This window comes from Podarcis cretensis (genome assembly GCF_951804945.1).
Source record: "Podarcis cretensis genome assembly, chromosome: 3".
In the NCBI taxonomy this organism is placed as follows: Eukaryota; Metazoa; Chordata; class Lepidosauria; order Squamata; family Lacertidae; genus Podarcis; species Podarcis cretensis.
Window position 1 is genome coordinate 73767301 of NC_137172.1, and position 26529 is coordinate 73793829.

General features: G+C 43.4%; 1 protein-coding gene across 3 annotated transcripts in view; it reads right to left on the minus strand.

Moving 5' to 3' along the window:
* Window positions 1–2335: 2335 nt before the first annotated feature.
* GPR6 (G protein-coupled receptor 6) overlaps window positions 2336–26529 on the minus strand; it is a 36170-nt gene continuing 11976 nt past the window's right edge. Inside the window, exons 2-3 of one of the 3 annotated variants that reach the window (XM_079971745.1) lie at window positions 10582–10814; window positions 2336–3792 (exon numbers count right to left, since the gene is read on the minus strand). In XM_079971745.1, the coding sequence (XP_079827871.1) occupies window positions 2785–3768 (984 nt within the window). In that variant the 5' untranslated portion in view covers window positions 3769–3792; window positions 10582–10814 and the 3' untranslated portion in view covers window positions 2336–2784. Of the gene's footprint in view, window positions 3793–4024; window positions 4245–4313; window positions 4889–10581; window positions 10815–26529 lie in introns of those variants that run through there. The other 2 variants (XM_079971744.1, XM_079971746.1) reach the window with 2 other exon arrangements.

Genomic DNA, 26529 nt, shown 5'->3' on the forward strand with positions numbered 1-26529 from the left:
AGAGGTTTCATGTCACCTCAAATGCAATACTTTCCAGTAAAAGCAGTTCACACTGCAGGTTGTCGAGTTGAACAGTAAAGTGTTGGGAGATCATGTGGCATGCATGCCTGTGTGAAATAGCCTTTCATTTTCTCATTTTGATAATTACGGATCACCTAACTAGGTCTTTACATCTAAATACCTGATGTTTGGCATTCTATAGTTGTTTGATACTTAATCAATGGACTAAATTTGTATTTCAAGCATATTTTTGTGTAGCATTTCTTGGTCTATACTTAAATAAGTGGGAGGAGCGAGAGATGTAGAGATCACCTGATCCAAAAGATTTGGTCTTTACAGTCTTTGTTGCTAAATGATGTTGTGTAGCTGCTGCAGATATTAAAACTAACATATACATTCTACTCACAATATACTCATTTGCTCCAGTTTAGGGAACTGCCAACACAACCAAACTCTCTCAGAGCCTGTCCTTCTTAACTAGTGCTAGCAGAGCAATACTTCTGCTGATTTGTTCAGCAACTTGGGGGAAGGGAAGGGGTAACTACTAGATCAGGCTTCCTCAACCTCGGCCCTCCAGATGTTTTGAGACTACAATTCCCATCATCCCTGACCACTGGTCCTGCTAGCTAGGGATCATGGGAGTCATAGGCAAAAAACATCTGGAGGGCCGAGGTTGAGGAAGCCTGTACTATATTCATACTCTCTCCCCCCACACCCAATCCATGTCTCAACAAGTGAATGGCATCGCATGAATTTCATAATTTTCGTGGCAAAACTGTGTCACCATGCCTTAAAAAAACTGCAGGAGTCTGAATGCTGCAGCTATTGAATCCAGGGTCTTCCCTGCCCCCCCAATAATCCATACAAGTCATAGGTTGTAGAGCTGCATATTGCCCTCTCATGTCATGTGTCTCTGCTTAATTTCATGCAGATGGCAAGAAAGTGAAAAACAGCACGAAAGAGTTGGAAGAGAGAAAATAAGCAATCCTGCCAAACTTTGGCCCCTTTTACTTTTGCCTCAGTCACACTCACTACCAGTATGCAGCCTGACAAATTACCCAATGAAATGCAGCCCTCACCCAAGAGAAAAAAGTGTGTCTATTCTTGCTGTCAGAGGAACTATTTCCCATGCATATATTGCTTTCACTGGATTGGAGCAATTACTATCAGTTCCCAGATTTTGTTAACCCTGAATGTTTATGTTTTCCTCATTTTAATGTTACTGGATCAAAGTGTTCATGCGGTTTTGGGTTTTTGAGTCTCTACTGCTGCAGGATGCAAATGCCACATGATTTGGTCTAAACTATAGGTTGTTTCTTTCTTTAAAAAGATTGCATCTGGATTAAAATACTTTAAAGAATTTATGACCTAGAAAAAAATATGGAATCTGCTTTCTAGAACTTATTAGAGATGTTTTAGATAGCTGCAGTTTTTAAATTCAAACAGAAGTGATAATAAATAATCATTTGACTCTAGTTAAGTAGGAACTCTCCCAAGGATACTTTGAATCTAGACGTCTACTGCAATACACTATGGTTTCAAAGTATTGGTTTATTTATTCATTTTGATTCAGCTGTGCAAGTCCTTCCAAGCTAAGATGTAATTCTCACCTGCTGCTTCTGGAAAAAAATGACTTATTATAAGTGAATGGGTTATATCACAATGTGGCCTAATGCACACAGCCAGCAAGCTGTGCATAAGTCCCCCTGAAGAATTGGTCAGACAAAGACAGACAAAAAGAGGCACCCAGGGCCTGTGGATTGTCACAGAAATCAATTTATTATGAGCTTGCGCAGGTGTGTCAGGAAGGAAACATGGACCAAATCTAAACTAAGCCACAAAGGAGGTCAAATGGGAAAATATAGAAATTTTCTCCAATGCTACCCCTCCCCCCCAAATGAATGGAAATTAATTGGAACTCTTGAAGATTTCAATGACAATCATATAGAATAATTTCCCTGTGAGCTGCAACCATCATTTGAGAATCAGAATAACTCTTTGATCTTGTTTCCTCTCTTGAAACAAATTTATTTGATAGTCTCATATCTTACCTAAGAATAGTGATGAGGCCTTTTAAAGACTTAGAGGAATTAATATTATACACATGCTTGATTAGCTTTATCTCTACAGAAAATAAAATTACTACTGAATAGAAACAAAATAAACAAAACAGTATATTTGAGAAACTTGTTTTATGATGTGGTTCCTCTGCATAAGTAAACTAATTTCATATGGGTGGATAAACCCAATTCATATTTTCAAGTAAATAAAGGTGAGGCATCATGAAAGGTTTTTCAGGCTCTTAGAGGCTATTAAATCAGCTCAACACACAAAATAAAAATATGTAATGAATTGTTTTATTTGTGTACAAAATGTCATAATTTGTCAATACTGTGCAGCAAAATATATTATCACTCACATCCCAAAATAATCAGCCAATATTTTACTTCTTCTCTCTCTTTCTTTTTGCCCTTTAAAAATGGCAATACTGTTTTGGCAGTTCAGCAGCTAAAAATAAAGTGCTATAATTACGTAGTCTTGGAATGCCTCCACTTTACAAATGTGATGCACAATCTTGTATACAACCACACTGTTGTCCCCCCACCCACAACCAAAAGCTTTAGACTTTTCACATTCTCAAGAATACACACACATAAAGTGCTACTGTTTAAACATCTCCCCCCAAAAAACAATTTCACAACATGTATCTGGTTCATACCAGGCACTGTAATTCACAAAAGTCAAAGATTGTCACTTTGTGCAAAACGACACAGAAGAAGTCACTTAGACATCACTGGGGGATCTTGAACGAAAGGACACTTTTGATTGAAAGCAGCCACAAAACAGAACCCACATAGACCTCTGAATTTCTTGGTTTCTGTAGGCATAAATGATAGGATTGATCATGGAATTGTAGGTAGCAGGTAGAAGTGTGGCATAAGTGTACACAGCAGGGTAGCGGGAATCTCCAACTACGCAGTAGATAGCAAAAGGTAACCAACTGGCTCCAAAAGTCCCAAGGATTATAGCAAGTGTTGAGACTCCCTTTTTGGTTGCAACATAGTGAGATGCAGTCAGAAAATGTTGCTGGAGTGCTATCTGGTGTGCATGCCTGCAAACTATTTTGCAGATTTTAATGTACAGGTGCAGCATGAGAATAAAGATGACAAAGAAGGAGGCAGACAGCAAGGTCACATTACTTTTGGTCAAGGGTCTCACAATACTGCACGATGAATAATCTTCTAGGCAATTCCAGCCCAAGACAGGTAGAAGTCCTAAGCAGAGTGAAACCCCCCATGTGATGATCAGCATCATATGAATACAGAGAGCAGTCTTCTCAGAGTAGTAAGTCAGTGCGTTGTACAGGGAAAGGTAGCGATCAACTGTGATGGCTAATAAGCTACTCACAGAGGCAGTAAAAGAGGCAACTAGGAAGCCAACTGTAATAAGGCTGATGGTTTCTGACTGGATCACATACTGGAAAACAAAATTGAGGATCAGGCCAACTCCAGCCAGTAGGTCTGCTGTGGCCAAGCTCCCAATCAGCACAAACATTGGGGTTCTTAGGTTGGGAGTGTAGAATATAATGGCCACAACGATCGCATTTTCACAGGCAATGATGGTCCCAGAAATGCAGAGCATAATATCCCAAGGGTTGATGGTAAAGATGGGGAGCTTGGAGGAGAGCTCCAGAGAAGAATTCTGGTTGCTGGCTTGGATCCAGGGCACAGGGCTCCTGGTTTCATTCAAGGCAATGCTTTCATTCATCTCTGCCGCAGCTAGGTATGCCACCTGCAAGGAGAAGGAGGAAGAAAGGAAGGAAGAAAAGGGGTGTTAAAATAATGCCTTTGCTAAAACAAAAATAACAAGAGAGAAGGAAACACAGAATAATAGCTAAGTTAAAAGGACAAAATAATAGAAGGCAGAAATCTAACACGAAAGTGAAGGAAACATGTCTAGTCTAAGCCTAAGGCACAAGGAAGTGGGGATCAGCATCCACAGGCGGGAAAGAAGAAACACAAACCCATAGAGCCTGGTCAATAGCTGGTGCGCTCAGAGAGCCGCGTTTGCAAAAGCCGTCGGGCGCTCTCCGTGGTGCTGAAACTAAAGTTTTCCCTCCCTCTTTGGGAGCGGATCCCAAGGCAGGAGAGCCTCGTTCGCGCAAGCAGGCGACTGGCTCAACCGCATCTCGCCATCGCAGCCTATTAAGATCCCACTGGTTTGGCTTTAGCTACGCGCTGCGCTCTCTCTTTGTCCTGCGATTCTCCCGCCACACACACACACAACCCCCCCCCCGCAGCACCCGCTCTTACTCTGCTTCAGGGCTGAGAGATGCTTCTCATGGATGCTGCTTCTGCCGCTGCTCGCCGCCGTCTGCCCCGTCGCGTGGCTGGAGCCGCGTCCCTTCTTTGCCTTTGGCGGGCAGGAGCCGAGGAGGCGGGAGCAGGCGGCTGCCACCCTGCGCGTCTCCGTCCCGAGTGTGAGCCAGAAAGAGCGGGAGCGCTCTCAGGCGGCTGCGAGTCTGACGTAGAAATGACAGAGGCGAGGGCAGGGCCACCAGCCGCCCAAGCGCGCACATGGAGCGCTGGCCCCGGGCGAGCCCCCGCCCGCCGAGGGAGGGAGGGGGGAAAGCGCGCGCAATTAAACTCGAGGGATGAAAGAGCAAGGGGGCTGCGGGGAGGAGGAAGGCACCGCCGAGCAGAGACGCTGAGCGTCTGGGGAGGGCGGAGAAGCGTCCCCGAAAGCAGCGGGGCGGGGGGCGCAGGCGAGCAGATACTCCAGTCGGGAGCGGGAAGGAAGGAAGGGGAAGAGCAGCGCCGAGGGGCACGTGGACTGGGCAGGAGAGGGGGAGAGGAAGGCGGGAAACGTTGCTGTGGGGGGAGGGCAGGGGGCCAGCAGGGCTGAGGGGGAAGAGGGGAGAAAAGGGGCTCGTGGGTGGCGAGCGCCCTCCCGCCCTGCTGCCTCAACCCCGAAAGAGGCCGCCCGCTCGGGTTCCTGACCAGGCAACGCGGTCGTTGAGATTCCCCCGCAAGGCAAGGCGCTTCCCACGCCAGTGCGGTCGTGGGGGAGCTGCCGCTCACCTTGGCCCCCTGGAGTGTGAGACACATGTTTGCAAGCACGTGCTGTTGCATCCACACTTTTACATGGAAGGGGTTGCACTCCCTCTGAAGGAACAAGTTAGCAAGTCTAGGAGTGCGACTGGATTTGCTCTGTCGCAGTTGTCCCAAGAAGACTCCTCAGCTAGGGGTGCTTAACCCCCACTTCGGCTGGTCACTGGTTGCCCTTGGGTTGTTGTTTTTTTGGACCCCTGATAACCTGTCCTCAATGCTCTAGTGCCTTTCCATTTGGACGACTGCAATGTGCTTAACATGGGGCTACCCTTAGAAGTCAGTATGGAAGCTAACATAAAAATATATCATGGAATTGTGTGAAATACTCAGTCTGAGCCTCAGTTTCCCCATCAGCAAAGTGGAAACAATTGTGACTTTTCTCAGACTGCTATGGGAGGGATGGCAAAAGAGTTCACCAAGTACTTTGCAAAGTGAATGCACTACATTAAATTTTAAGGAGAAATAGTAGTAGTAGCAGTTAGCAGTTCTTATAGGACTCAGTGGGATATACTAAGCAAGTGCTACCATGCAGCCCAATGCTGTGCACAGGGAAAGGCTTCACCAATTTCTGTGGACCTACCCTCAAATAACTGCATAAAGTCTCAGTCTGAATAACTTAGGCTGTGTACACAATATGACATCTGAAGCATGTTGTTTCCCTCAAGGAATTCTGATCACTGTTGTTTTAAAGGGTTGTTGGGAATTGTAACTCTGTGAGGAGTAAACTACAGTGCCAGTGGCACAGCTAGCTACTTGGGATGCAAGCCCCATGCTTCCATTTTGGGCAGTGCGGAGCCTGCAGACGCCTGAGCCACTGCGTCACTCTCAGGAGAGAAGCGAGGCTCGGGCACGGTAAGTGCGCCCTGACCCCGCGGTGTGGCACCCAGCAGTCCCCCCCCCCCCAGCTATGCCTCTGTGCAGTGCCCAGAATTTTTTGAGGAAAAGAATGTGCTTCAGTTGTGCTGTGTGTATGCAGCCTTAGCGACTAAAGATCAGAATTGTCAGAGCTGCCTCTAGGTCCCAGCTCACAGAGGACCAACGCTAGGCTGTAGTAATGTACAAAAGTCTTTATTGAAGTTCAGTTTCCATTTCAAAGCCACAGCGTGCAGCCCTACGTCTTAAACCCTAGATCGGCGAAGTCCCGTCTGAGTCTCCTCCCCTATGACACCAGTTTAAGATCCTAGCCCTGCTCCACCTTTTACGCTGCTCTCTCCTCCTCTGGGTCCTCCTGCCCGCTGGGGCATTGCCCTTTCTGGACTCTTCCGACGCTGAGTCGCTTAGCTCCTCCCCCCCCTCCGGCGGGCTTTAGGACCCGGTTCCCAATCCTCATTCTCTGCTGTCCTGCGCTCCTGTACATTTGAACTTGCCTCTCGCGCCAACCCAGTGACCTTTCTCCTAACCGTTACACTACTTCGGTCACTGCTTCCCTCTTCCGGGACACTAGCCGGATCTGACCTCTCCTCCGTTGTCCGACTTTCTGATGGAGGCGTGGTCAGCCCTGCCTTATCTTCTCTCCCTGGTGGGGAATGCACTGGCCCCGATCCTTGGGACTCTTCCCCCCCACTCTGCTCTGGTGGGGAAGCTGGTCCTGATTTCCAGCTACTGCTCTGGGAGTCCCTGCTGCCCCCTTGCTCCTGGGGCATTCCCCTTGGGAACCCCCTACCCCGGGCCACTGGCGCCCCCTTCTGTGAATCTTCCGATTCGCTGGAGAGGCTCATGGAATCCCTCGGTCCACTGTCCTCTTCTCCTACGCTCCCCTCGGATTCTTCCCCTTCGCTCTCCATCTCCTCTCTTCCCTGTGCCTCTGCTCCTGAGCCCCTGACAAGAATGCTCTAATGCAACCTTCTTAAAAACTGCATTGAGAACAAAGAAGACTGAGGAGAAGATAAGGTATTAGAAAACAGGTTGAGAAAGTTGCCTTAAATCAGAACTGGAAGGAGAAGATGTAGCACAGTAAAGGTTCTTTTCCCACCACCACTGCCCATCTATTTCACTGAACAAAAACAAAACTATAGTCTATGTCAAGACAAAGAGGAAAATTAGCATCTGCTAATGATATACACTAAAGGAAGTTTCCTTATAATGTACTAAATCAGATCACTGGTCAATCTAGCTCACTCTTGTCTGCACTGACTGACAGCAACTCTCCACTGTTTCAGGTAGGGTTCTCTCGAAGTCCTACCTGGAGATGTTGAAAATTAAACCTGCACCTTTCTGCATGCAAAGCATTTGCTACAGCACTACGCCATGATCCTTCCCATACTACCGGAATAATATTTGAAGCTTTGGACCATGTGGGGAAAATCCATACTGCAGCTCAACCCCAGGCTGGCATTGCCTTTTAGGAAACTGGACTAATGCTAATTGAAGGAGGAGCCTATGTATGGCCCTAGAGCTTCTCATATTGCCTTGTTGAGGTAGGAAGGAATGGCACTTCAGCGACTGCCAGGCCATCAGTACAAAGTGAGAACCCAGCCTAAGGAGAGAGAAAAGACACCTGCAAAGTGGTAAGGAAAGCCACTTTCTCTATTTCTTCTTTAGGTTTGTTTGTTTTTTATACATGTAGGTGGAACATTTTGCTGCTGTCAGCCTGAGTTTGATTCATAAGTATCTCAGTGTTCCCTGAATTTAATTTACTTTTTTTACCACAGCCTGAGTCCTGTAAACACCAGTTTAGAAGATATACTAGCAGTTCGGCAACAGAACACATGATACTTCTCTAGATTAATACATGTTTATCACAACGTAGGAAGTAGTTTGGGACGCGGGTGGCACTGTGGCCTAGGACTTGCCGATCAGAAGGTCGGCGGTTCGAATCCCCGCAACGGGGTGAGCCCCCATTGCTTGGTCCCTGCTCCTGCCAACCTAGCAGTTCGAAAGCACATCAAGTGCAAGCCTTGCAAGTTGCTGCAAAAGAAGGCTGGTGAACAACATCACGAGTGTTTCGAGAAACAAATTGAAACTCTCAAATTTGGTACTTTTACTATTGCCAGGCACTGTGGGTTAAACCACAGAGCCTAGGACTTGCTGATCAGAAGGTTGGCGGTTCCAATCCCCGCGATGGGGTGAGCTCCAGTTGTTCAGTCCCTGCTCCTGCCAACCTAGCAGTTCAAAAGCACATCAAGTGCAAGTAGATAAATAGGAACCACTCCGGCAGGAAGGTAAATGGCATTTCCGTGCGCTGCTCTGGTTCGCCAGAAGTGGCTTAGTCATGCTGGCCACAAGACCCGGAAGCTCCCTCGGCCAATAAAGCGAGATGAGCACTGCAACCCCAGAGTTAGTCATGCCTGGACCTAATGGACAGGGGTCCTTTACCTTTAGGAAGTAGTTATTCAAGCAAAATAATTTTTTCATACTATTTTAATAATCTGTACACACTCATCAGACAACACAAGAATCAATTTTATGTTGCAGTGGGTGTTGATTGCTACAACAGGTTTCTTAAATAGGCCATAATGGCCAGTCATGGCTAGTACTATTGGTAGTATCTCATTCACCCAGGGTGAGACTCACAGAAAAACAAATTTCCCTGTAGCCCGTGAAGTGGGATAGAACTGTAGGTTTTTGCAGAAGACTAAAAAGAAGGAGCCTTTATGGGGGCTCTAATGCTCTTTTCTCTGAGGGAAACTTGCACTCTTTATAGTTTCACACAGGTATTGCTGTATGCTTGATTAATCCCACACACACACTGTACATTTGTAAAGATATAGAACATCATAAGACACACACAAGTGCTTTCTCCTCACAAAGAAACTGACCCCGTAGAAGGCCTTTGGGATTCCCTATTACTGAGAAGAGTGAGGAACTATACAGTAAAACATCTATTAAATCTTTGGAAACCCTTGATACAAGAGTCATAGGCTGCAGTCCTATACACATTTACCTAGCAGTAAACCCCATAGAACTCAATGGGACTTAGTCCTGGTGTACAGAATTGTACTGTTAGGGAATGCTTTCATTACCCGTTTCATTGTAAAAGAAAAGGGGCAATAAATCCTTCAGGTTTGGCAAATATATATTTATTGGGCTCAGTGTATTTCAAATATCTTCTTCAGATGCATGATCAGTTTGAGACAGTTTTTTGGGGGAAATATGCACAGAGGCTGAAGTCTCAAGTTCATCCTAAGCATGCTCCTGAAAAAAAATATTCAAAGCACACTGCACCGGGGGGGGGGGCTTCCTCTCTTCCTGTCTTCAAGTTTGGTGTCCTCCTGATATTCTTTATTTGAAAACACAGTTTCTTCAACATCATTCACTATGCTGTACTCAGATAGTATGACGTTCAAAACTAACTGGAATAATGCAGCTGCTGCTACTACATGTGATCAAGGTTAAAAACCACACGTAGCTACGAAATCAATGCCTTAAAGACACATTCCAGCTTTGATTATCTCCCGTTTGGAAGAGGATAATTAGATAACAGCAATTAAAGTGAAAATCTTTGCACTTCTTGATGATTCCCCATGAGAAACATATGAAACAACCTTCATTCTTCAAAGGCAGAAGAGATCCAACTCCAGCTGTCATTAGTAATATTACATTATTAACATCTTCACAACGTTTGGTATGAATCTAATGGTTGTGACTGAAATAACTGATGGATGCTATACGTTATATGCCATAAAGAAATAGTCCACAATCAACTGACATTGTTATCTTTTATCCCCCTTTATATCTTATTCAGCTAACTATTCCTTGCTAGTGGAAGCTGGCACAAGGACTTCCACTAAGACATCAAGGCTTTCCACACCTCTCCTCTCCCCATGCACCCCCTGAAATTGGCTTGGGAGTGTGTATGCATGTTGAGGATCATTCTGTCCTGCAAGCTGAAAAGCTTGCACAGATGGAATGACTGCCACAGCACAATATTGAATTCCTACCTCCGTTTTGGAATGAATACCCAATACAAATTATTCATGCCTCTTATCAAGGTGTGTGTACAAGAGAACTCCAGAGGATATATTCCTGAAAAATAATTAGGGTCTCCTGCAAATACCATCTTATCAGGAGGTAAGAAATGCACAATGTAGGAATTGGGCCTGTAGTGCTGTGGCACCTACCATTCGGAATTCCCTGCTGTTGTATATTAGACTGCTGCTCTCTTTTGTCTTTTTGGCACCTACGAAATACTTTTCTCTCCCCCCCCCCCCCGCAACAAGCCTTTTAAATATGTTTTTACTGTTTTATCACTTTTTTTGTTGCCCTGGGCTCCTTTGGAAGGAAGGGTGGGATAGAAATTTAATAGGTAGGTAGGTAGGTAGCTGATAGGTAGGTAGATGATAGATAGATAGATAGATAGATAGATAGATAGATAGATAGATAGATATTTCATGCTGACGTTTCCGTAGCTGAGTGCAACGTTTGAAATCTGGGCAAAATTATACGTTATGACATGAGGATGCCTCCAAAAATTGCACCCTTGTGCTGGATTATCCCTTTACCCTATATTAACAAGTAGCAAGACATTTACCTGGGTTGTGATGTCAACTTTTGCATTTCTCCATTCTTTTCAGCTGCAGTCAGTGTTGTGCTGTGAGTGGTAGCACATTCAATACTGTGATGTCACATGAGTAAGGGTTGCTTTGCATTAAGAAAGAAATCAACTGGAGGTTTCTGTTTCCATTGACAGCCTTGTATGACCTGTAACATGTAGTTCCTTCCTGAGTCGCCTCCATTTAAAACTGTTACTCCTTGTTCCTTCCTCTGTTAACAGAAAACAAATTAGCGTCATCCTTATAATAGCATCTTACAGGTGTTAGAATGTACCTCCTTGTCCCTATAAAAGACACAGCTCTTTTTCAGGCTTTCAAAACACTTCTTGTATTAAAGACTTTTCAGTCTGTCACACTTCCCTGAATCTTTTCCAGATTTTCTATGGCTTTTCTTTAAAAGGTGCAGTAACCAAGAAAGCTAAGAGTAGGTCAGTCAGGACTCCAGCATTTGCATCCTGAAGTTTGAATATCATGTTCTAATGTATCATGAAATGGTTTTTGGGTTGGGGGTGGGGGTGGGGGTCACCACCTCTCTTCCTTTCATCTCTGTTTCATTTGCATCTTAAATATACACAGGATTTAATTTGCCTAGTCAAATATATCAGCTGAACAAATCTGAAAGACTTGTGCTGCTATCTTAGATATCTCTATTCAGAATAAGCCCCATTGAGTTCAACAGGATCTCCTGCAAGGTAAGTGTTTGTAGATTTGCAGCCTATATTGAGAGTACCATATGCCCCAGAGGTGCACTTAGCCTATTCTAGAACTTGGGACTCTTGCTGTTGCAGCATCTACTGTCTGTAATCAATTACAAGCCAAAATCAATCTGAAGAAGTGTGCATGCACACGAAAGCTCATACCAAGAACTAACTTAGTTGGTCTTTAAGGTGCTACTGGAAGGAATTTTTTTTGTTTTGACTATGGCAGACCAACACGGCTACCTATCTGTAAGCCAAAATCAAGTATGATGATGCTTAGTTGCCTACTAAAGAAGCTTTTGTTTAGGAAGGCTTTCCCTAAGTGTAACACAGTCATTTATAGAAGATCAGTTTTATCTTTGATGAAGTGCTTTTGTTTGTATGGATGGTTTTATTGTTTTAGAATTTATCAGGTTGATTGTATTGTTCTTAGACCTTGTGTTTCTTTTTTCTTTCTTTTTTGTGTTTCTGAGTTTTATTCTGTGTTTACTCTGTACACTGTTTCAGAGGCTTAATGCCAAGAAGTGGTCTATGGATTTTTAAAATAAATTATAAATAATAATCTTTTAAATCTCTGTCATATTTTCTATCGTAAAAAGTACTAGGAATTCTTTGAGCTTTGATTAATGACCTACTTCCATAATGCTAACAGGCCTAGAAGCCAGTCTAACAATACTCCTGATAAATCATCAAATAGAGTTTATCATTGTAGTTAAAAGGGTTTACACATGCACTCTTTGCAATTTTCGGAGCACAGTTAACAAACATTACAGCAGTGACAGAGAAAATAGTGCTTTCAGGGATGAATAAATATTTTTTCCAGACCTCTTTATATATTTATATATTCATATACTGCCTTTCATTCTAAAAAATGAGACCTTGAAAATGGCTAATACCCCCATTGAAACGACTAATTAAGAAGAAAGTTAGTATAGAAGCAATATATAATTGCATAATAATTATGCCATCATATCACTTTTTTGAAGCCTATTTTCTGCCATTGTCTCTGCTGCTCTTTTGGTAACAATGCTCTTTTTTTGTATTTAAATGACTGCATCCTGTTCTTTCTGCTTTAATTACATGAGCTATCCCAGTCAACGAGCTAGAGCTGGCTACATTGGAGTGTCACTGAGGTCAAGCAAAGTCCATGGAAGATGAGGAGAATGCTTCTTCCATCTGTCAAATAGATTATCCTAACCAATTAGGAATTATGAGAGGTTGTCACAATTAGGGATTAATTGATGATGTCAGAATGGAATGATGTCACAATGTAGCCAATCAGATTTAATGTGCTGATGCGATTGAAGACAAAGCAAATTCAGGAAGCATCACTCTCATTTTCAATGCAAAGCCTGAGGAATTACCAGGGTCCAAGTGTCACTCATCTAATTCTCATTGTAGCTATAAAATTCTCCCCCAAAGCCTTCCCGCCTTCAAATATCTGTGCTCCGTGTAGAGATATGGCAGTAGGGTAAGAGTGGCACATGACCCTGAGGGTGGAGGGTTATAATCCTGCTTCCTACTAATTATATCAAACTCCTTCACAAGTATAATGCATAAAGGGGACTAGATTCTGCAGATTTTCCATTATGCTTGGCTTCATAAACTTTTATGTTTCTGTAGGCTATATACACACAGTAAAATTGATTTGATAAAGCTTTTAAAAATAAAATAAAACAAAAGTGTGTGCCGAGATTCCAAAATAATTACATTTCTGCATGCCTAAAGCTCTTGAAGAAGTAACTGAGAACTGTAGTGAAACCTTTTCATAATTTAACTTTCCCATAGAAGCTTAGAATAAATTCTCAAGGGGAGGACATTTCATACCTGGGGTGCCACTCACCTGAGAAGGCCCTCTCATCAGTAGCCACTCCCTGCAGCTTCCATACATCTGCACCTAATGGCTATTGCACTATAACATTTGCCATGGCTGCAGTGGAGTGTTTATTAAAGTAAACAGGTAAAGTGTGAAAGGCACATAAATGACATATGGATTTGCAGCCAATCAACACTCTAGTGCACCCCTCTCTGTGTTAGGAATGCACACCATCCCTTCACACTTAGTTGTGTAACAGCAGTGTGTCTGCAGCAAAACAGCCACTATATAAAGCATGAAACAGCTTTTTGAGGTTGCCTTTTTTGAAGCCAATGTGAGCAATAAGACGGGTGCTTTCCCTCAATATTCTATTCTCATTTTTGGGCAGATCCTGTGTGTATGTGTGTGTATCTCTGCATAGAGTTACATCCACACAGTTGGTACATTTTGCTGGTGCACTTCAGGGTATTTTGAACGCTGATGTTTTATCTAGATACCATGGTCAAACTGTGTCTAAGGTTGAGCATCACCAAAAACACACCAAATGTCTTTCATCTCTATAATGCAAAGGCACCTTAGGAATGATGTTTACACTTTAATGCAAGTAAACTGAAACATGGACCTTACATTTTATGTCTCAGAACGAGAGCCATTTCATTAAATGAGTTGTTGGGAGTGAATTCTAGAAACAATTTGCCCAGCAAAGGTAAGCTTATTGTCCTCATGCTGTTCAGCAGCGAAATGTACCGTTCCTTTACAAGGCCACACAAAGACAAGGCCACTGAACTGCGAACTGAATCAAGCAGGGTGTCCATGACAACACATTCAGCAGATACGCTTAAAGCACAGGCCAAGGTTCACATCACATGCGTACCAGCACGTTGTAATTAAATTTGACTGTGCACAGAAGACTGCGGAGAACTACACGCAAGTTTCCAAATATTATGTCTGAGCTCAGAATTTTTCCCTTGCTCCAGATCTTGAGGTTAGTAGAGACTGCCAGTACTTAACTCCGCAACACAAATCATTAGCATGAACTTGCTACAAGACAAAACAGAGCAGAAGCTTTTTGCTTCACTGTCAAGAGCTACATGATTGCAGCTGTTGGGGCTGAACTGGAATGCAATTCTGGTCAGATTTATTAGTAATCCTGTCTTCTTGCCCACATCCATTCCTTTCTTAAAGCTCAGTAGTGAGTTTGACTCACTCGCTGCTGCTGCTGAGTCATCTTGCAGCTACCTGCTTTCTAGTAGCCACTGCATGAAGATTCTTTTATGCTTCTGCTCTCCCACGGCGGTAATATTGCAAGAAGGGCAATGTAGGCTAAGTAGGATGGGGGTGTGGATAGTATATGAGCAATCCTGCCTAAAAGTGGAAGGGTGAGGGCTTCATTCCTTTTTAAATTATATCGTAAATGAGTACGAAACAGCCATTTAAACAGCAACCAAAATCAAAACCAACTTGAGATTACAAGTAGATAAACAGTAAAGGACCCCTGGATGATTAAGCCCAGTCAAAGGCAACTATGGGGTGCGGTGCTCATCTCGTTTTCATGCCGAAGGAGCTGGCGTTTGTCCAAAGACAGCTTTTTGGGTCAACATGACTAAACCGCTTCTGGCACAACAGGACACTGTGACAAATGTTGGAGCGCACAGAAACACCTTTTACCTTCCCGCTGCAGCGGTACCTATTTATCTACTTGCACTGGTATGCTTTGGAACTGCTAGGTTGGCAGATGCTGGAACAGGGAACAGAAGTTCACCCCACCGTGCAAATTTGAACCGCTGATCGGCAAGCCCAAGAGGCTCAGTGGTTCAGACTATGGTAACCAGATCCATTCCACATCTACAATTGCCTTTCCATCTCCACCTCACCCCTATTCACGGATGGAAAGTAGGAGACACAGTAAATGAATGATGGGCCACAACACCGTTAATTTACATGCTTGCTCAGAAACATTATAAACTATTCACAACCATCCTCTTCTAATTTGTTACTAAGGTGACAACAGAAAACTATAACTGCTGGCTGCTGCTCACCTAGTACAGGTGTTCCCATTCCAGTCTGGCTTCAGGCTTGGCCATGGCACTGAAACTGCCTTGGTTGCCCTTGTTGATGACATTTTATCAGGAGAGAGATGAGTGTGCAACCCTGCTCGTTCTCTTTGATCTCTGCTTATACTGTTCAGGCTACATTATTAGATTCACACACATGGGATCAGGAGGGGTGACTGGCTGAAACTTCCAATTAGGTGCCTGGGAGTTTGGCTATCAGTCTTCCGACTCCAAAATAAATAAGCAGCAAGTCAGTAGAACTCCCATAAGGTCCTTGAACTAGCTGACGACTAAGTGGATGGTGGCAAGAAGAGAACAATGCCTGCAGTAGGCCAATTGCTATTGGGCTTTGTTTGGTTTGCACTGGTAAGGGGCCTGACCATTTGTGACAGGGAATTGCAAATTTTTAGAACTTGTGCTGTTTGATGGTAATAGGGATGAGGCTGCAGCAGAGGTTTGCTCTAGTTGTCACTGCCTTTTCCAAAGCCAGGAGTCATTGCTTCTCTTGGAACTTGATGGTGCATGAGATCAAATGAAGTCTTCTACCTTCCCCATTCTACATTTTATAACAGCAGCCATGCCCCCCCCCCAGTCACAGCCTCCACCAGACTAAGTGAATGCACAGGCATTATCCATGATAGCTAATGAAACCTCCAAGTTTTTATACGGTATACCTCTAAATACCAGTAGCTGTGGAGGAAGTGGGAGTTTTGTTGCTTTCTAGTTTTGCAGTGGCATTTGGCTGACAGAAATTGGATGCTGACCCAGATGGGCCATTGGTGTGATCCAGCATAGCTCTTATGTCTTTTTATAGCCCTTCACCAGCCCTTACTCCAGTAGGTCAGCTTATCACCACCTGGCAGATTCTCATAATACTTTTGTAGGTCAGTTAGCCACAGACCTGGAAAGCAGCCAGAAGTGATACTTCTGGAAGAGAAACAAGGCAAACAAGAGATGTGCGCATCCAAGATGCTTGAAGAAGAAGCATTAATATTCAGATTGCTGCATAGCAATGGTGAGAACTCTCCAGTATGGCCAATGGTCAAACATGGTGAGAGTTATGGTCCAGCAACATCTTGAGGGTCAATGTTTTCCACCCCTCCTTTACAGAACCTCGGTTCTGTGCATCATGTATTAATTGCCTAACATGGGGCAGTCCTTAGGTAATTTACAATATATAATTGTTAAAAACATTATGGAGGCAGCAAAGGGGAAAATTCAAATTTGTGTGACAGAGAGGTACTGAGACAAGAGTTATGTACAACTGAGCAGCTGGCTTATTCATTAAAAGCAATTTTGACATTCTGGCTGTGCCCTTGCTAATTTAATTTGTTTAGACAACTAAGTGAAAAATAATTAGGTTTGGCAGTGTCAGAAAAGTTCTCACATAGTGCTTAATAGGCTGATCTTACACATTTTTGGGGGTGTCATTATAATAAGTAGGGGAGAAGGATGCTGTAACTCAGGAGCAGTTAACCCATGTCCTTCCAGCTATTGTTAGACTCTGTTGCCCGTCATCATTAGCTAGCATGACCAAAAACCAGGGATGGTGTTACAAGGAGAAACAGAGGTTAGTTACCCTTACTTTAAAAGGTCAAATGAAGGAAAAACAAGCATAACTCGTCAGCAGGACAATTACAGCATACAAATCTCCATCCTAAAAACTCACTGCCAAAAATATTAAAGGTAAAGGTAAAGTGACCCTTGACCATTAGGTCCAGTTGTGACTGACTCTGGGGTTGTGGCGCTCATCTCGCTTTATTGGCCGAGGGAGCCGGTGTACAGCTTCCGGGTCATACTAGACAATGACAAATGCTATGATTTGCATCTCCATTTGCTGTATATTTATAGACTATCAATTATTATTATTATTATTATTATTATTATTATTATTATTGGTGCATATCTAAGTGTACACCTACAGTGTAGTGTGTAAAAGCGACAAAATAAAGCCAGTCATTGACTGCAGTTTCCTGTCACTGACAAACTTTAGTTGACTGCCATGTCATGTGTGGAATGGCTCAGAATCATTCACTCTAAATAAGCCTTTCCCAACCTCGTGCCCTTTAGACATTTTGGGCTACAACTCTCATCAGACTTGACCATTGTCCATGCTGCTGGGACTGCTGGGAGTTGAAACAAGAAACATCTGGAGGACACCATAATAAGAGCATTGGTGAATCAGGCCAAAGGCCCACCTAGGTCAGGATCCTATTCTCACGGTGGCTAGCCAACCTGTGGGAAGCCTATGGAAGCTAAAATGCCTCTGGGAAGCCTGAAACAGGACTTGAGTGCAACAGCAGTGTTCCCACTTCTGATTCCAAGCAGCTGGTAGAGGGATTTTGCATTTAACAGTAGAGGCAGAACATAGGCATCGTGGCTGGTACTCATTTATAGCTTTATCCTCCATGAATTTGTCTAATATTCTTTTAAATTAATCCAAGTCAACTCTTTCTTTGTTAAAGTTGCAAGCAAACAAACTTCATCTCTTGTCACCGCCATTTGCTTCATTTACTCAGGTTCCCTTCCTGAGAAAGTTCAGTCATCTCTCCTTGGTCTTCATAATTCATTTAGCTTCTCTGCAATCTCCTTTTCCTTTCCTCTCTTGTCATCCAAAGGTCCAACCAGTTCTTTAATTGGTATCCTGCTACTTACATATACAGTATTTGAAGAGTTTGTTGTTGTTGGGTCTTGATGTTTTCAGCAATGTGCTGCTCAAATTCTCTACCCCCACCTTTAATTATCTGCCTGCATTGGTTTTGTTCTTTTTTGTTCTCTCCATTTGGAGAGCTGCTCTAAATAGCGCACATTCTGTTTTGTCTGCTTTCCATTTTGAAGAGTGAATATGCTTGAATGAAAAATGAAGTAGAAAAATATTATGGTTTAGGTCCCAAAGAAGCTTGTGCATGCATGGGATGATGGCACCAGGTTTCCTACTCCTCATGCCACTCCAGAGATCTCCTGACCTTCCACATGCACAAAGGACTGATTGGACCCCAACCTATACCCCATAGGGAAGAAACATGCCCTGAGCCTATTGAAATGGTATTCTGAGCACAATTGCTCTAGCAATGCCTTTGATTTCTTAAGCTGTGCCACCTTCCAACAATCATTCTTTGTGCTTTCCAAAGGGTTATAGGACACAACAGCTTCAGAAGTGAATACCTAGTGGCTCTTGACAAGTATGGTACTGTGCAGACCTTTAAAATAAGAATTAGAGATTGAATCACCAGTGGAAATTTCAGGGAGATCTGTCAAATTGTGGCTAAGCCATCAGCCTCATAGTGAAAAACCCCCAGGGAGACAAAGAAAGGGAAACACATAAAGAAATGACTAATGTATAAGCCTTTCCAGAATATAGCGCCAATTTACAGAAACCAGAGCAAATGTGTTTTACTCAGAAATTAATTAATTATTATAGTGTGGTTATAGTCAATACAGCAGGCAAACGGAGCTCTTTTCATTTCTTGCTAGTGATTCATAAACTCCTGAAAAAGTGACTTCCTTGGCCTGGTTAGTCTTTGACCTTCTTGAATTGAGATGGCCCGATATATTAGGCAGCCCAAGAGGGTTGGGCAGGCCCAGCATCATCTTGGTGAAGCAAATGCTGGGACCCACCAGGGCTGATGCCCTCAGCCCTTTAAAAAAAAGCTTGTATTTGACACTTATACCAGTCAAAGAGGTACAAATCTTAAGAGTTCTCTGGAGAGAGGGATTGATGGTAAAACCACTCTGAGAACTGTAACTCTGTGATTATGACGCTTGAAGGGTTTACAATCTCTGAAGGGTTTACAAGAAATTAAAAATATCAGTAAAAACAGTTAAAAACAAGTAGTCAAAACTTTGAAAAAAAATTCAAATAAGCAGCAAACTGAAAATAAATTAAAACACATCAACAGCTACATTTTTTGATAGATTTGCATACACAAAATTGTTTTAAGCAGGCAACGAAAAGAGTACAGTGAAGACAGCTGCCTGATGTCAATAGATTGGAGTCTTCCAACAAACAGAATCAAGGATATGGGATGCTGGAGATCAGAGGCGTACAGAAGGTACATCCACAAGAACCCTCATTAATTATGCCTTGTCACTTCTCTTATTTCAGGTTACCCTGTGACTAACATTTGGATGGTGGGACACAGTATTGCCCACTGGGCCTGGGTGCACCCCATCAATATCAGCGTGGGTAGCTGCCTGAAAATGTCATAATTTCTTGGGTCACAAGACCCGGCATAAGGTGTGAGGAGTTTTTGCCAACTGTGATGGCCAAAGCTGTCTTGCATGGGCCTCCTGATGCTTCACTGGGCAACAATTTTTTACTTTTTGAATGTTGTCTAGATTTCTACAAATGATTTAAAGTATTTTTGCACTGCTGAATCAGGAAATGGCATCCGTTTCTCTCCATCAGGTCAGGTTTTTGTGCTAAGTTGATTTGAAAAAAATCAGATCTTGTGACAAAATCAATTACATTTTTGTGGCATTATCAGCTGATTTTTGTCAACATATATCATCCTAAATATGTTTTTAAGAGAAAAAAATGTTTTTCCAACAACATATATTGATTACCTGATGTTGTTGTTGTTGTTGTTTAGTCGTTTAGTCGTGTCCGACTCTTTGTGACCCCATGGACCAGAGAACGCCAGGCACTCCTGTCCTCCACTGCCCCCCGCAGCTTGGTCAGACTCATGCTGGTAACCTCGAAAACACTATCCAACCATCTCGTCCTCTGTCGCCCCCTTCTCCTTGTGCCCTCCATCTTTCCCAACATCAGGGTCTTCTCCAGAGAGTCTTCTCTTCTCATGAGGTGGCCAAAGTACTGGAGCCTCAGCTTCACAATCTGTCCTTCCAGTGAGCACTCAGGGCTGATTTTCTTCAGAATGGAGAGGTTTGATCTTCTTGCAGTCCATGGGACTCTCAAGAGTCTCCTCCAGCACCATAATTCAAAAGCATCAATTCTTCGGCGATCAGCCTTCTTTATGGTCCAGCTCTCACTTCCATAAATCACTACTGGGAAAACCATAGCTTTAACTATACGGACCTTTGTTGGCAAGGTGATGTCTCTACTTCTCAAGATGCTGTCTAGGCCTGTCATTGCCCTTCTCCCAAGAAGCAGGCGTCTTTTAATTTCGTGGCTGCTGTCACCATCTGCAGTGATCATGGAGCCCAAGAAAGTAAAATCTCTCACTGCCTCCATTTCTTCCCCTTCTATTTGCCAGGAGGTGATGGGACCAGTAGCCATGATCTTCGTTTTTTTGATGTTGAGCTTCAGACCATATTTTGCACTCTCCTCTTTCACCCTCAATAAAAGGTTCTTTAATTCCTCCTCACTTTCTGCCATCAAGGTTGTGTCATCTGCATATCTGAGGTTGTTGATATTTCTTCCAGCAATCTTAATTCCGGCTAGGGATTCATCCAGCCCAGCCTTTCGCATGATGAATTCTGCATATAAGTTAAATAAGCAGGGAGACAAAATGCAGCCTTGTCGTACTCCTTTCCCAATTTTGAACCAGTCAGTTGTTCCATATCCAGTTCTAACTGTAGCTTCTTGTCCCACATAGAGATTTCTCAGGAGATAGATGAGGTGATCAGGCACTCCCATTTCTTTAAGAACTTGCCATAGTTTGCCATGGTCGACACAGTCAAAGGCTTTTGCATAGTCAATGAAGCAGAAGTAAATGTCTTTCTGGAACTCTCTAGCTTTCTCCATAATCCAGCGCATGTTTGCAATTTGGTCTCTGGTTCCTCTGCCTCTTCTAAATCCAGCTTGCACTTCTGGGAGTTCTCGGTCCACATACTGCTTGAGCCTTCCTTGTAGAATTTTAAGCATAACCTTGCTAGTGTGAGAAATTAGTGCAATTGTGCGATAGTTGGAGCATTCTTTGGCACTGCCCTTCTTTGGGATTGGGATGTAGACTGATCTTCTCCAATCTTCTGGCCACTGCTGAGTTTTCCAAACTTGCTGGCATATTGAGTGTAGCACCTTAACAGCATCATCTTTTAAAATTTTAAATAGTTCAGCTGGAATACCATCACTTCCACTGGCCTTGTTATTTGCAGTGCTTTCTAAGGCCCATTTGACTTCACTCTCCAGGATGTCTGGCTCAAGGTCAGCAACCACACTACCTGGGGTATATGAGACATCCGTTTCTTTCTGGTATAATTCCTCTGTGTATTCTTGCCACCTCTTCTTGATGTCTTCTGCTTCTGTTAGGTCCTTTCCACTTTTGTCCTTTATTATGGAAATCTTTGTACGAAATGTTCCTTTCATATCTCCAATTTTCTTGAACAGATCTCTGGTTCTTCCCATTCTATTGCTTTCCTCTATTTCTTTGCATTGCTTGTTTAAGAAGGTCTTCTTGTCTCTCCTTGCTATTCTTTGGAAATCTGCATTCAATTTCCTGTATGTTTCACGATCTTCCTTGCATTTTGCTTGCCTTCTCTCCCCCGCTATTTGTAAGGCCTCATTGGACAGCCACTTTGCTTTCTTGCATTTCCTTTTCATTGGGATGGTTTTCGTTGCTGCCTCCTGTATAATGTTACGAGCCTCCATCCATAGTTCTTCAGGCACTCTGTCCACCAAATCTAAATCCTTAAACCTGTTCCTCACTTCCAGGTTATGCTTCCACTTCCTTCTATCATTACCTGATAGAAACATCAATTACTGTAAACTGTAAACATCAATTACTGTAAACTGTAAACTGAATGGTGGGCATTGATAAAGGTAAGTACACGTAAATTGCATGTTGCTTCACCATTTTTCAAACTTCAGGGCTTGAACTTCTGTTTCTTGGAACTCCTGGAATGCTCAGCAGCACGGAGGTCTCTCTTCAGCGTCCAACAGTAGTCAGCCATCATGACTGCGTCCCAAAGACCCTGATACCTGGTCTCCATCTCTTTCATGTCCTGATGGAATCTCTCCCCCTGCTCGTCACTCATTGAACCCAGGTTCTCAGGAAAGCGGTCCATATGTGAAAATAGGTAGTGCATCTTGACGCTCATGTTGCAGCCCAGGTTTCTGAAAGCAGTCAGCATGTTGTTGACAAGTTCTGCGTAGTTTCTGGCCTTATTGTTGCCAAGAAAGTTCTTCACTACCAGAACAAATGCCTTCCACGCTTCCAGTTTCATTTCGTTCATTGAGTTTCCGAACTCTGGATCTCTGATGAGCTGACAGATCTGAGGACCGTCAAAGATGCCAGCTTTCAACTTCTCCATGGTCAATCCTGGAAAAGCCTGGCACAAGTAAGTGAAGCAGTCACCATCCTTGTCCAGAGCCGTGGTGAACTCCTTGATTAAGCCGAGCTTGATGTGCAGCGGTGGGAAGAGTATTCTGTCTCTGTCCACCAGAGGGTCGTTGATGATGTTCCTTTCTTTGCAAGGCACAAATTCCTCCCGCACAGGCCAGTTCTTCTTCGTGTAATGCTGAGCACGGTCCCTACTATCCCACATGCACAGAAAACATGGGTACTTGGTGAAGCCAGACTGTTGTCCCAGCAAAAAGTTCACCATCTTCAGGTCAACACAAATAAACCACTTATGATGATCATAACCAATTTTCTCCAGCACATACTTCACCGCTTCATAGTTCTCTTTCAGTGTAGTCGAGTGAGCCAGGGGTATAGAGGCAAACTAGTCACCGTTGTGTAGCAGAACACATTTCAGTGATCGCTTGCTGCTGTCAATGAACAGTCTCCAATCTTTGGGTTCGTACTGTGGCACTCCAAGCTTGAGCAGAAGCTGCGCAACAAGTCCTTCTCTTCTGAGAAAAAAACGGAGGTACTCTTGATGCCTGTTGCGGAAGAAGCTGATGCGAGCACTGTCAGAGAAGAGGTTTTTTTCCTTCAATCTGGATGCCAACAGTTCGGCAGAGTCCTTTGACAAGCTGAGGTCGCGAACTACATCATTCAACTCCTTTTGGGAAAATGGATGTGGAGCATCATCTTCAAGAACCACTTCTTCTTCTTCATGTCCTTCAACACTGGAGGCATCTTCGTCACTAATGTCAGGAAGTTCTCCGAAGATAGGCACTTGAATTTCATCACAATGAGCTACAGGAGGACGTGCTGATTGAAGATCAGGATACTTGAGGCTGCTCCGGTTCTTTTTGTTGATCCCAGTCACATCAACAGCGCAGAAGTAGCAGTCAGTGACATGGTTTGTCGGCTCCCTCCAAACTATGGGAATTCCAAAGTTCAGACTCCTCTTGCCATTGGTCCACCCACGTAGAGTCTCGGTGCATGCCTTGCACACCATGTGTGGCACCCAAGCTTTATCCTGGTCACCAAGTTTAATACCAAAATAAGCATGGTAAGCAACTTTATGCTTTGCCGCACCAATTTATGGAAGATTTCGAGGTTTTATGACTTCAAACTGATCCCTTTTCAACATATTCACCCAGAACTATCGGCCTGAATACTTCTTGTCATTAAAATAATCATTTCCAATCAAAACAATTATTCGACATGGCATTTTACTCCCACCAACTTCTTCTAAAATGCTCCACACAAGCGTACATGTGAACAAAAACGTAAAAAAATGACATGTGGCCATAGCTCAAAAACTTGACCTGATTGAGCAAAACCAATGTGATTTTTGGATTCAGCCCATCAGATTCGTCCTAAATCAACTGAAAAAATGCAGACAATAAATTTGTTGTTGACCAGTGATTCAACTTGGAATGAATGATTTGGTCCTAAGAAAGGGCATTGAGCTGACCTGGAACATCAAAGAGGACTTTGATAATTTGGTCGCTTACACCTGGAATTGACGATAATATGGTCCCAACTCTTGGAGAGGCGTGGTTGGCGTGGTTGCCCCACCAGGCAGCAATCAACAGGGCCTAGAAAATTGCAAATTGTGCCGTGACACAGAAGGTGCAACTATTGTGGGACTAGGTGATACGGCACCCTGCCATTACATTCGACCAGGAGGCCTTGTTGCACAGTGATGGTGTTCACCTTTCCAATGATATTTGGCTGGCCAATATCGTCAAAGGTATTAGGGGTTGGTTGCAGGTGTGAGGGTGTTGGCGGCGAGCCTTTTGGCTCAGATGGCGGTTAGGCATTGGATAAGCCTTGTTATGAGAGGGGCGGTTGTTGCCTCTGGCCTGCCCCTCCACGTAAAGAGTATTCTGTTAAAGGGATCCGGGGGCATGGTTCCTGTCCAAAGCCTGGGTGTGGGCTAGGGCCATGCCACGACCCCATCAGTGACCCTCAATTGATGTGCATCATAGGGTTCCCCCTATCGGCGGTTGACCCTTACGGGACTCCTGCAGACGGGCAGGAGTCAGGATATAGTCTTGCTTCACCCACTTGCCTAAGCCAAACCACTCACATCTGTAACCAATAAAGTTGTGGCCTAATTTATCCCATGAACCTAACATATTTGTGTCTGTGTGTTTATTTCTGAGGGAACTGTGAGGTCTCGCCACAGAATAAAAAAGACTACTGTGGTCAAGCTCTCTTGGTTCAGAAATGGTTGTTGCTGTTGTACCAAGCATAGTTGGTAAAAGGCGCTTCTAGCCACTGAGGCTCCTGGAGAAGAAGCTGGATCCAGAAGCATCCTCAGACAGCACACCTGCTCTTTCATGGGATTGCAACCTGTCTAGGGCAAGCAATTGACCAATTTGTCAGACAAAGGGACCACTCACCCAAAGTGCTTTCTCTTTGTCAAGATTCAAACTCAGCTTATTCATTCCACTACCGTGTCTAAGCAGCTGTCTAAGCATAGCCTCTCCTGATCCGGATGTTATGGAGAAATAGAGCTGAGTGTCATCAGAATCCTTGCCCAAAAACTTCTCATGACTGCTTCTTACAGCAGTTTCATATAGGTATTACATAGATCAAAGCCCTGAGTCTTACAATTATTAATGATCCCATGTGTTATATTGCCACCCTTCAGAGGAGTTTACATAGGTTTCTCTCACTTCACCCAATACCACGCATACAACAAGATAGGTATTACTGAAAGATAGAGGTAATAATAGCAATTTGAACCTATATGTCTCCAGCCAAGATCCAACACAACCATGGCTCTTACACTAGATTATTTTTGCGCTAGCTAATAGCAAGCCAGTTTCATTTCTCTTGTTCTATGCCAATATCTCACATGCTGAATTGCTAAATAATAGTTCTTTTAAATATACACCGTTCTGAAGGGCCACTTGTTCTTTTCATAAATCCTCATGAGTTTCTACAAATATTCAACACCTACGCATCATTCAAACCCTTCAGTAGGAATGGTGAATTAAAAGCCACAAACATACTGAAAACAAAGGTTGTGTGCTGATCCAGCAAATCCATTCAACGGGTCAGAGTCATAGTGACAACAGTCTGAGTCTCTGCTCTGCAAACGCCATTTGATTGCTAATGTCAACAAAAGCATTTGGTTATGATGAGAAAGACAGATGCAATCACTTTCTTGCATGAAGCCAATGTGTCTAAAAATAGGAACAGGAATGGAAGAGAAGATAAAAGCAGATTGGGTTCTTCCTGATCAGCATGGCTGTAAAATGAGGGACTTTACCCAAGGCTGTGTATTCCAAGAAAACCACCATTTCAACAGATTTATGAAATCATTAATTAATATGTAATAACATCATGAAATTATTAAATTAATAAACATGACTAAAATACTAGGAACAGGAGCATAGAGCTTTTTAGCTGAGACTTTGCATCCTTTGTTCTAAAAGCACTTGGTTTTTTTAATGCAAATTTTTAAAAAAATATGTTTGGATTTCTGTTGTCCATTAATGTACTGTTTCATCTAGTGAAAGATGAGGAGCCTGTAATCATCCAGATGTTGTTGGACTGTTAATGCGTGCTTCAGAATGGAGGTCACACACATAGCCCTCTCTCCCCCTCCATAAGATCACCAAGCCCAGGAGCTGAAAATTACCTAGCTGCGCCACTGGTTGGAATGTAAGAAAGGGGGGGATTCTTAGCTGTTTGAAACCAGTGGCAACACTTTTCAGAAAATCCCACAGGCATCTGTTTGGCCACTGTGGGTACAGCATGCTGGACAACATGGGCCTTTGGTCTGACTCAGGAGGGTTATTCTTATGTTTTAAGAAGAACCTGGAGTACTCCTGTTTCATATTCTGGTTAGTCAGCTGTGTCCTCTTTCAGAATATTCTATTCCCTCTCTCTGTCTTGGCTTTCCATCCCCCACCAACAGTCATTCTGCATTCTGTAGCCACCACTGAGCATGCTAAGTCCTCATAACGATGTTTTGGCTTTCCCTTCACTTCCCTCACTAAAGAATTATTTACTTCTGAAAACATTTGGATCCCCCCATGCCTGCTGCTACCTTTACCATTTGTATGGATGGTACTGTTTTGGCTACATAAGGATCCAAACTCAC